Below are 12,982 nucleotides of genomic sequence, written 5' to 3' on the forward strand. Positions count from 1 at the left end.
TAAATACCAATGTCAACTTAGGAAGAATCATTTGCTCACTAATGATACCTATGGCCTATAAATACCAATGTCAACTTAGGAAGGATCATTTCTATAAATACCAATGTCAACTTAGGAAGGATAATTTGTTCACTAATGATACCTATGGCCTACATATACCAATGTCAACTTAGGAAGGATCATTTCTATAAATACCAATGTCAACTTAGGAAGGATAATTTGTTCACTAATGATACCTATGGCCTACATATACCAATGTCAACTTAGGAAGGATCATTTCTATAAATACCAATGTCAACTTAGGAAGGATAATTTGTTCACTAATGATACCTATGGCCTATAAATACCAATGTCAACTTAGGAAGGATCATTTGTTCACTAATGATACCTATGGCCTATAAATACCAATGTCAACTTAGGAAGGATCATTTGCTCACTAATGATACCTATGGCCTATAAATACCAATGTCAACTTAGGAAGGACCATTTGTTCACTAATGATACCTATGGCCTATAAATACCAATGTCAACTTAGGAAGGATCATTTGCTCACTAATGATACCTATGGCCTATAAATACCAATGTCAACTTAGGAAGGATCATTTGCTCACTAATGATACCTATGGCCTATAAATACCAATGTCAACTTAGGAAGGATCGTTTGTTCACTAATGATACCTATGGCCTATAAATACCAATGTCAACTTAGGAAGAATCATTTGCTCACTAATGATACCTATGGCCTATAAATACCAATGTCAACTTAGGAAGAATCATTTGCTCACTAATGATACCTATGGCCTATAAATACCAATGTCAACTTAGGAAGGATCATTTCTATAAATACCAATGTCAACTTAGGAAGGATGTTCACTAATGATACCTATGGCCTATAAATACCAATGTCAACTTAGGAAGGATCATTTGTTCACTAATGATACCTATGGCCTATAAATACCAATGTCAACTTAGGAAGGATCATTTGCTCACTAATGATACCTATGGCCTATAAATACCAATGTCAACTTAGGAAGGATCATTTCTTCACTAATGATACCTATGGCCTTTAAATACCAATGTCAACTTAGGAAGGATAATTTGTTCACTAATGATACCTATGGCCTATAAATACCAATGTCAACTTAGGAAGGATCATTTGTTCACTAATGATACCTATGGCCTATAAATACCAATGTCAACTTAGGAAGGATCATTTGCTCACTAATGATACCTATGGCCTATAAATACCAATATCAACTTAGGAAGGATCATTTGCTCACTAATGATACCTATGGCCTATAAATACCAATGTCAACTTAGGAAGGATCATTTGTTCACTAATGATACCTATGGCCTATAAATACCAATGTCAACTTAGGAAGAATCATTTGCTCACTAATGATACCTATGGCCTATAAATACCAATGTCAACTTAGGAAGAATCATTTGCTCACTAATGATACCTATGGCCTATAAATACCAATGTCAACTTAAGAAGGATCATTTCTATAAATACCAATGTCAACTTAGGAAGGATAATTTGTTCACTAATGATACCTATGGCCTATAAATACCAATGTCAACTTAGGAAGGATCATTTGCTCACTAATGATACCTATGGCCTATAAATACCAATGTCAACTTAGGAAGGATCATTTGCTCACTAATGATACCTATGGCCTATAAATACCAATGTCAACTTAGGAAGGATCATTTGTTCACTAATGATACCTATGGCCTATAAATACCAATGTCAACTTAGGAAGGATCATTTGCTCACTAATGATACCTATGGCCTTTAAATACCAATGTCAACTTAGGAAGGATCATTTGCTCACTAATGATACCTATGGCCTATAAATACCAATGTCAACTTAGGAAGGATCATTTGTTCACTAATGATACCTATGGCCTATAAATACCAATGTCAACTTAGGAAGGATCATTTGTTCACTAATGATACCTATGGCCTATAAATACCAATGTCAACTTAGGAAGAATCATTTGCTCACTAATGATACCTATGGCCTATAAATACCAATGTCAACTTAGGAAGAATCATTTGCTCACTAATGATACCTATGGCCTATAAATACCAATGTCAACTTAGGAAGGATCATTTGCTCACTAATGATACCTATGGCCTATAAATACCAATGTCAACTTAGGAAGGATCATTTGCTCACTAATCAGACTATATATTAGTCATTGTAGTCACATGATTTCTTTTATTAGTTCTTATTGTCTTTGAACTGGCTGTTAGTAACTAAGTACTCTCAGATTTGTACTTTGGGAATATTTTGATGTGAGGGATGTCTATAATTGCTAACACCTACTTCATTTGAACTTTGGTGGATAGTTGTTTCATTGCAATTGCATATCACATCTCCTTATTTTCATATAATTACATTAGATGTATGTTTCATTATGATACTCTATTCTGATTGGCTAATTGCACATCATGTGTTATTCCGTAAGCAATTGCATTGCTCAATAAAACTTTTCATTCATGATAACACGTGGTCCCACAATAAAGTGCACAGGTGAATTAAATAATACAATAATAAAATTCGTGTTTTCATGATCATTGCTAAAAAATGTAATTGAATGCTTCTTTTTGTAACTTCATAGGGGTGTAAAAGTGTTGACTGTGCGCACATTTTTAGCATACAAAATGTACTTCGGTCAACGCTTTTACACCCCAATGAAGTTACAAAAAGAAGCATTCAATTCTTAAATATATGCAAGTTTGGTTAAAATATGAAAAGGAAGCAATAATCTTAAAATCAATGGATTTTTAAATTAATTTAAAGGAGACTATACACACATGTTTTGTTGCAATCCCATAGAAGGTTCAATGGAGTAACAAAATTTTGTTAAGCAGTTGTTGAACAATCTTGAACAAAATTTTTGTTCTAATTGAACATCAAATTTTAAAGTATAAGAAGTACAAATTTTCAAATAAGATCTTTAGTCTCGTGGAATTGGAATATAGTAGAAAACAGATCTGACACAGAAATCCCAGGTTATTTGATGACCTTCTTGTTTATTTACAAATCTCAGGCGAGCTAGTTATATATCACGGGTCACAAAATATGATCAGTTGACAGTTTTGATATAGGGTTATGATCTGGAAACATCTTTTCTGCCCTAATCTTAGTATATATAATATATATATAGTAACTAAAGGCTTAGAATGCTGACATCATAATAATAATTTTAAAAAAAGTTGTGATATGATAGCCAATGAGACAACTCTCCACAAGAGACCAAAATGACACAGCAATTAACAGCTATAGCCCATTCACATAGTCAACTATAAAAGGCCCCAAAATGACAATGTAAAACAATTCAAACGAGAAAACTAACGGCCTTATTTATGTATTTAGACTATTTATCCATTAAGGTAGCAATAACTAGAATAACTAGCATAGAGAATGTCTTAAGTTTGCATCAACTCTCATACAAATACTTATTTTGTTCTTGTATTGGGTCAATATTCCTTACACTTAATTATTTACATAATTTAATGTTCAAGATTGTTGAACAAATGAGTGCTAAAATCAGTTAATCATAAAAACAAGAATGTGTCCAAAGTACATGGATGCCCCACTTGCACTATCCTTTTCCATGTTCCATGGACCGTGAAATTGGGTAATTATCTAATTTGGCATTAAAATTAGAAAGATCATATCATAAGCAACAAGTGTACTAAGTTTCAAGTTGATTGGACTTCAGCTTCATCAAAAACTACCTTGACCAAAAACTTTAACCTGGACGGACGAACAGAACCACAGACGGACGGAACGAAGCCACAGACCAGAAAACATAATGCCCCTCTACTATCGTAGGTGGGGCATAAAAAACCATTTCTTCAAACATGTGCCTTACACTATGAGTATTAAGTTACTAGCGCAAACATATCCTCAAATGTCTCTACTAACAAAACTTTAACTTACAGATGGACTCTTGGGTAATTTCTTCTGTCCATAACATGTCAATAAGTCTGCAAGCCTTTCTCTTGCCCTAGTCTGAAAAATACATCAACCATGTAACAGAAACTAATTATCATTTTTTTTACTAATATTTAAAAAATTGAATAAAAAGAAATGAAGATTATGCAGAGAAAAATGCACTTCATCAGTAACCCTTATTTCATTTATTCAATAGTGAATACATAAGGCCAACTAAAATTAATTAGTAGATTTTCATCCAAATTTTTGAAAAAAACGGGGCGGGTGGGAGGATTTTATTTTTTAAATTTTATTTCATATGAAACCTTTTTGTCATGTGTTATTTATATATGCAAGTGTATTAATAAACTTATATCATGTAAATACATCCATAAGATATCGTGTATAAGACAATACCAATCAAAACCAAGGAGTAACCAAAGACTCATAAAACCAAAAGACATTTACATCAACAGTTACAAATAATAAGTAGGAAACAACACGAACTCCACTAAAAGCCAGGAGTGAAATCAGGTGCTTCGGAAGGGTAAGCATTTCCTGCACCGTATACGGCACCCGTCATGTTATTTCTTTGTTCAGTTCGGTAATGATGAAAGGTTGTTATGACTGAGGAAGAATATCACTAGGATATGATTTCTGACACACTTTTGTTATAATGGCCAATCAGCTCATGATGGCGACCATAAAATTGCTTGAGTGATGACATTAATTTGATTGATTCATAGCCCTGTCTTAGCAACTTTTGAGAAAGCAGTATTCCTCGTTCAACTAAATCAACGTACTTTGAGCTATGGCTCTAGAGTAACGTAACAATTGAGACACATATACTCCATATGCTGGTGCCGCTTTTTTCAAATTCATAAATATATATCTCTGATCTGTTCTAAATGTAATTGCCGCTTTAGAAACCTATTGATAGTAAACAGCAGAAATGTGGAGAAATGCCCTCTTCAGTTGGACTACCTACATCAAATGTATATTGCTTTCTAAGCAATGTTTGCTTTCTCAGCAATGTTTTGTTGTCCTAATAAAATGAAGCAAATGCATTGGTATGCAACACAAATACGATAAGTACAGAATAAAATGAAAACTCAAACATGTTTAAATATAATAGGATTGGTTCTTGATATGCAAGATGCAAATATAATTACAATGTAGAAAATAAAGTTGTTTAATGACTCTATCGTGGGTATTGGGACAGAGGATGTTTTCTCTATTTCTGAAAAAAAAAACGAAACTAAGGCTAAATCTAAATCTAAGAGCTTGCTATCAATTAATAAATCAAAATTAGAAATGCGTGTGTTTGTCGATTTGTTTATTAACTCAATATACGGTCACCAATCTAAAAAGTTCATGCTTGTGTTAATTTCTTTATTCCAGTCTAATGTGTTCCACGATTCTAACACTTTTGGGTTTCATTCACAGCCCAAATTTCTTGACACAAAGTCATTGCATAAATAAAATAAATCCAAGGTGTTTTTCTCACAAACATTTGTGTCATTTGTGACATACGGCGATTTGCGTTCTTGGGCACAGCGTATTACTCGTAACCCGAATACTTCACGCCCTTCTCGTAACCAATCTCTATTCTCGGTAAATGATGTTGTCATCATAGATCAGCAGAATATATCGACTGAATACACTAAGAAATACGAAAACCGAAATTTGAAACAGGAAGTTTTACATGAAACGAAATTATCGACGGTTACTGGTAATGGAAATGAACAAAATCCGGAAATCGTATTTTTTTCAAAAATAAAAAAAATCGGGGCGGGCGGGGATGAAAATCTACCAATTAATTTTAATTGGCCTAACAGGAAGAATACAAACTATTTTCTAGATATGCGAGTAATATAAACTACAGTAGTAAAAATAATTAATGTAAAAACATGTAAAATTTGAATGTTCATGTAACTTTTTATCTGAAAGAGTATATGCATGTGTAACTTTCACGAGATGCATCAAATCAATATTGTACATGTGGTTGAAGTGGTTATATATACAGATCTGGCTTCTTGATTTGCTATAAAGTAGGCCACAAAAGTACCAGTAAGTTTTAGAGGAACTAATAAAGACATAATGAAAAGCATTTTAGGACACAGTGATTCTTTTCAGGAAAAACCCCCAAGTAAATAAACTGTTATCACAGAGATATGTCTCGCCTTTTTGTAAGTTTGATTATGCAAATGTTAAAATCAAAATAGCAATACTTTAACCTCTTATGCAAGTTATGAAAATATTCAAAGTCAATGAACCATGACTGAGTTACATGGCTAAACAATCTCTATGTAAATGAGATGTGCCAATGCTTATGCAACTGCATACAAAATGCTATCAAGACCATTGACTTATTATAAGTTGTTCCCAAATCTAAATACAAACATTAACTAGTAAACTATAGAAATTTTTCAAAGACGATGACTAAGGGGGCGGAGCCAAATTACCTTCATAGTAAAAAAGATATGCCGATGCGTACACAACTACATACCAAATATCATTGACCTACCACTTGTGGTTCCCCATAAACTGACCTAATCACAAACTAATACATGTAAAATAAGCAAAAGTTTCAAAGTCAATAGACTATGACTAAGGGGGCAGAGCTGAATTATCTCCATGGAAATGAGATATGCTGATGCTTACACAACTGCATACCAAATATCATTGACCTACCACTAGTGGTTCCCCATAAACTGACCTAATCACAAACTAATTCATGTAAAATAAGCAAAAGTTTCAAAGTCAATAGACCATGACTGAGGGGACAGGGCCAAAAAATCTCCACCAGGTTCACCATAAACTAGACCTAATCACAAACTAATACATTGTTGACGCCACTGTCGATGCCGGAAACAGCATACCTATGTCTCGCTTTTTCACTCTGTCAAGGCGAGACGACAAGCAATCTGTGAGTACTGCATAGCAATACATAGTCCCCTACAATTCATTGTATTGGAATAAATTTCTAACTTGATCTATAACAACAAGTGTACTAAGTTTCAAGTTGATTGGACTTCAACTTCATCAAAAACTACCTGAAGCGGGACAGACGGACGGACGGACAGACGGACGAACGAACGGACGCACAGACCAGAAAACATAATGCCCCTCTACTATCGTAGGTGGGGCATAAAAAGTGTGGAAAATTGATTTGCCAGACTAATGGATGGACAGACAGACAGACGGAGTGCAAACCTATACTCCCCTTCAACTTTGTTGGTTGCAGGCTAACCCAGATGCTCCGCAGGGCGCAGCTTTATACGACCGCAGAGGTTGAACCCTGAACGGTTGGGGCAAGTATGGACACAACATTCAAGCTGGATTCAGCTCTAAATTTGGATTGTGATTAAATAGTTGACACAGCATAGGTTTCTGACACAGAATGAATGTGGTCTAATGAACTTAAATGGTTTTTTTTGCCTTTGAGCAATTCACTATGCTGTTGAATATTAATCCTCTTAAAACAAGAATGTGTCCATAGTACACGGATGCCCCACTCGCACTATCATTTTCTATGTTCAGTGGACCATGAAATTGGGGTCAAAATTATAATTTGGAATTATAATTAGAAAGATCATATCATAGGGAACATGTGTACTAAGTTTCAAGTTGATGTAACTTTAACTTCCTCAAAAACTACCTTGACCAAAAACTTTAACCTGAACTTCGCATTATCATTTTCTATGTTCAGTGGACCATGAAATTGGGGTCAAAACTATAATTTGGCATTAAAATTAGAAAGATCATATCATGGGGAACATGTGTACTAAGTTTCAAGTTGATTGGACTTCAACTTCTTCAATAAAGGGCTGCGCTTTAGCGCATGATACGCCCGTTACTCTTTTAACTTGTCTTTTATGCTTTAAATGAATTTATATGATCAACTAGAAATATATATACAAATCAAAAGGGATGTTACATTAATATATTCACCAAAGTTTCATAAAATCCCCCTTTTTTTAAGTATAAAAATTCATTACTTAAGAAAACGTAAAATCTAAAATTTATAAAAATTGAAAGGGAGCTTATGTCAATAGATATAAACAATTTATTAAAGTTGCATAAAATTTTGTGAAAGTGTTAGTTATTGTCCCAAAATTGGAAAATCCCCCCTTTTTTAAGCATAAAAATTCATAACACCGAAATGTAAAATCTGAAATTTATAAAAATTGAAAGGGAGCTTACATCAATAGATATAAACAATTCACCAAAGTTTCATGGACATTGGTGAAAGCCTTTTTGAGTTATTGTCCGAAGTGTTGAAAATCCCCCTTTTTTTTATGAATAAAGCCCCATAAATCCAAAACTTAAAATCTGAAATTTATAAAAATTGAAAGGGAGCTTACATCAATAGATATAAACAATTCACCAAAGTTTCATGGACATTGGTGAAAGCCTTTTTGAGTTATTGTCCGAAGTGTTGAAAATCCCCCTTTTTTTTATGAATAAAGCCCCATAAATCCAAAACTTAAAATCTGAAATTTATAAAAATTGAAAGGGAGCTTACATCAATAGATATAAACAATTCACCAAAGTTTCATGGACATTGGTGAAAGCCTTTTTGAGTTATTGTCCAAAGTGTTGAAAATCCCCCTTTTTTTATGAATAAAGCCCCATAAAATCTGAAATTTACAAAAATTGAAAGGGAGCTTACATCAATAGATATCAACAATTCACCAAAGTTTCATGGACATTGGTGAAAGCCTTTTTGAGTTATTGTCCGAAGTGTTGAAAATCACCCTCTTTTTTATGAATAAAGCCCCATAAATCCAAAACTTAAAATCTGAAATTTATAAAAATTGAAAGGGAGCTTACATCAATAGATATAAACAATTCACCAAAGTTTCATGGACATTGGTGAAAGCCTTTTTGAGTTATTGTCCGAAGTGTTGAAAATCCCCCTTTTTTTATGAATAAAGCCCCATAAATCCAAAACTTAAAATCTGAAATTTATAAAAATTGAAAGGGAGCTTACATCAATAGATATAAACAATTCACCAAAGTTTCATGGACATTGGTGAAAGCCTTTTTGAGTTATTGTCCGAAGTGTTGAAAATCCCCCTTTTTTATGAATAAAGCCCCATAAATCCAAAACTTAAAATCTGAAATTAAAAAAAAACGAAAGGTAGCTTACGTCAATAGATATAAACAATTCACTTAAGTTTCATGGAAATTGCTGAAAGCGTTTTTGAGTTATTGTCCGAAGTGTGGACGAGGGACGGACGGACAGACGGACGGACGGACAGACGGACGGACGGACGGACAACGGTATACCATAATATGTCCCGTCTAAAAGACGACGGGCGTATAAAAACTACCTTGACCAAAAACTTTAACCTGAAGCGAACGGACGGACGGACGCACAGACCAGAAAACATAATGCCCCTCTACTATCGTAGGTGGGGCATAAAAATGTTTGAAGAAATTTTCTTTTTATTTATGAAATCTGAAATGAGAAAAATTGAACCCCCCCCCCCCCCCCCTCAAATTTTTTTTTCACATCCCCCTTACCCTTATTCCAAAACTGATCTCAATTCAAATTTCTAATGGAGTTTGCAACAATAACTACTCAATTAAATACATCATAAAATATTAAAATGTAAAAAAAGTGCTTGTCATCACTGAAAGGTAAAGATTGTTTTAATTTATCAGTTGGTAGTAAAAGTGAATATACATTGTATATTGTGTAAAACAATGATTTTAGTTGATTCAACTACTATTCTGGACAAAGAAAGATAACTCCAATTGAAAATTTCTTGCTATTGCGCAATATTGTGCAATTAGATATTTATTGCTATTGCACAATTCTGTGCAATTGAAAATACTTGCTATTGCACAATACTGTGCAATTGAAGATTTCTTGCTATTGCGCAATACTGTGCAATTGAAAATTTCTTGCTATTGCTCAATACTGTGCAATTGAAAATTTCTTGCTATTACTCAATACTTAATATAATAATTTTGGATCCTGATTTGGACCAACTTGAAAACTGGGCCCATTATCAAAAATCTAAGTACATGTTTAGATTCAACATATCAAAGAAGCTCAAGAATTCAATTTTTGTTAAAATCCAACTTAGTTTAATTTTGGACCCTTTGGACTTTAATGTAGACCAATTTGAAAACCAGACCAAAAATTAAGAATCTACATACACAGTTAGATTTGGCATATCAAAGAACCCCAATTATTCAATTTTTGATGAATTCAAACAAAGTTTAATTTTGGACCCCGATTTGGACCAACTTGAAAACTGGGACAATAATAAAAAATCTAAGTACATTTTTAGATTCAGCATATCAAAGAACCCCAAGGATTCAATTTTTGTTATAAAATCAAACTAAGTTTAATTTTGGACCCTTTTGACCTTAATGTAGACCAATTTGAAAACTGGACCAAAAATTAAGAATCTACATACACAGTTAGATTCAGCATATCAAAGAACCCCAATTATTCAATTTTAGACGAAATCAAACAAAGTTTAATCTTGGACCCTTTGGGCCCCTAATTCCTAAACTGTTGGGAACAAAACTCCCAAAATCAATCTCAACCTTCCTTTTATGGTCATAAACCTTGTGTTTAAATTTCATAGATTTCTATTTACTTATATTAAAGTTATGGTGCGATACCCAAGAAAATGCTTATTTGGCCCCTTTTTGGCCCCTTATTCCTAAACTATTGGGATCTCAACTCCCAAAAGCAATCCCAACCTTCCTTTTATGGTCCTCAACCTTGTCTTTAAATTTCATAGATTTCTATTTACTTAAACTAAAGTTAGAGTGAGAAAACCAAAAGTATTCGGATGACGACGACGACGCTGACGCCAATGTGATACCAATAAACGACCAAAAATTTTCAATTTTTGCGGTCGTATAAAAAGCTTGTTGTCTTAAACAATTTATTTTCAAAATACCATTCATCATTGCACTTAAAAATAAAGTTAAAAGATATAGCTGGATAATTCCTCTATTTTTTCCTTCTATCTGTTACTTATATATTATATGTCTTTTGATCTTATCTATATGTAAAATGTATAATATTTCCAATTATTGGCAATTAGTACATTTTTCCTTTTATCTTATATTTTCAGGATCATGAACATGACTTGATACTTGATAATATTAGGCAATGACGTCATGTATCAGTTCAGCAATGTTCATTTCCATGTGCTTCATGGTTTCTATCATACAATCAAATCCCAACATTTTGATTTTTTTGAAACTTAAAAATAAATAAAGAACAGTAAACCCCTACTTCTGATCGGGTATACAATAAAATTATAGGTTATTTGCTAACATGTAGAATAGAGGTCAGTCATAAGAGATTATTTATAAACCTGAGAGGCCTGTGGTCTTTTCCAGTTAGATTCTATATCAATGTGACTGGAGCCTTTCCTGGCAGGAGACAAAGGAGGAACTGATCCCTCAGGAACGCTTTCTTGAAGGTTCACATATTTCTGTCCAATTATTGGAACAGTAGCAAGATCCACGCTGAAATCCAATGTCCTTCCTAAAATAAAAGTTAATGTCCCAAACATTTTGTATGTAAATATTTCACATTTTGACACTGAGTATATTTTGAATTTAGAAGTAAAACTGGACACTCCAAGAAAGAAACACTAAACAAATGAACTTTTATCTTGAACAAAGATAAAACATGTCTCACGTTTTGTAATTTTGATAGTTTATAATAATAATTCAAATATTGAAATTTAAACGGCAATATCTTGACATATAAACTATGGTGACCTATAGTTTTCAACTTCTATCTCATTCAGTCTTGGAGAGCATTTTCAACCATACCACATCTTCTTATTCTCTTACATGTATATGCAAATCATTCAAAGTTAACAAAGGACAGGACCAAATAATATATATGCAAAATGAGATGTTTTAATGTTTAATTTCGTCTAGCTCTTCATACAAAATATCATTGACCTAGCTATCACTAATGATTCTCCTTAGACAGACCTAAGTCTCACAAACTGAAACATATCAAAAGGTCAATATCAATGACTGAAGGGACTTGATCAAATTATTCTCCCTGAACATGAAATGTGCCAATGCATATACATCTGCATACCAAATTTCAATGACCTACCCCTAACTGTTCCTTTTAAACTGACCTTAGCACAAACTGTTCCATGGAAATGAGATGTGCCATGGCCTAACACAACTGCATATCCAATATGATTGACCTGAACCACTAGAAGTTCCCAATAAACTGACCTAATCACAAACTGATACCTTATTGATGCCCACAGTGGAAACAGAATGCCTTTTTTTCTACTTCGTCCATGGGAGAGGGCAACTATAAAAACAGTCCACAGAAAACTAATATTGATCATTAACACCCGAAATAGTTGGAGGTTGAAGCCAGGTTCTGCTAATGATAAGTAATTCCTGCTTCACTAATGGCGACATGTGAAGATCATGAAATAATATGCATTCCATAATGGTAACAACTACTGTAGCTCTATAGATGGAACATAACAATGGTCATCTGTGATTTAGAAATCTTCTATGGATGTTCCTACTAAACCAAAGGCATATTGTTCATGAAAACAAAACAAAAATGTTGATGCATATTCAGTGTTATCATAGATATGCAAAGAAGAATTAGATTGTGTATGCTACTGCCACACAATTATCAAATATTAGAGCTAAAATTGACAACCATGCCTGATGATTTCAAATTAAATAAAGGCAAATAATATGAAAAAGAAAGATAAAGTTTCTTCCCGTTTTGTCAGTTAATTAAACGCACAGATTTGACAATCAAAACTTATACTATAGGACACTTGACACTAAATTTGAAAAGTATAAAGAAATATTGTATTACACTTGATGCCGTTTTTTTTATGTTGTACACAAACATTATCATGGTCAGAGCCTACTCTTCTAAAAAACATTCAACACAACCAGACATATATTTCCCATTCTTATTCCTATGACCATCAGACACAATAATAGTTAATCCCCATATCATCACCAATGATCTCCTTACAATT

At 33.3% G+C, this 12,982-nt stretch overlaps 1 protein-coding gene across 13 annotated transcripts in view; it reads right to left on the minus strand.

Moving 5' to 3' along the window:
• Positions 1 to 12,982, minus strand: part of LOC139486839 (protein furry-like) — a 380,646-nt gene that overhangs the window by 131,963 nt on the left and 235,701 nt on the right. For all 13 annotated transcript variants that reach the window (XR_011655645.1, XR_011655644.1, XR_011655643.1 and 10 more), the window contains 2 exons: positions 11,309 to 11,481; positions 3,960 to 4,031 (listed from right to left, as the gene is read on the minus strand). Coding sequence is in view for 10 of the 13 variants with exons in the window: in XM_071271853.1 (XP_071127954.1) it covers positions 3,960 to 4,031; positions 11,309 to 11,481 (245 nt within the window). In the remaining 3 variants the exon portion in view is untranslated. The remainder of the gene's footprint in view (positions 1 to 3,959; positions 4,032 to 11,308; positions 11,482 to 12,982) is intronic.

This window comes from Mytilus edulis, chromosome 8 (genome assembly GCF_963676685.1).
Source record: "Mytilus edulis chromosome 8, xbMytEdul2.2, whole genome shotgun sequence".
NCBI lineage: Eukaryota > Metazoa > Mollusca > Bivalvia > Mytilida > Mytilidae > Mytilus > Mytilus edulis.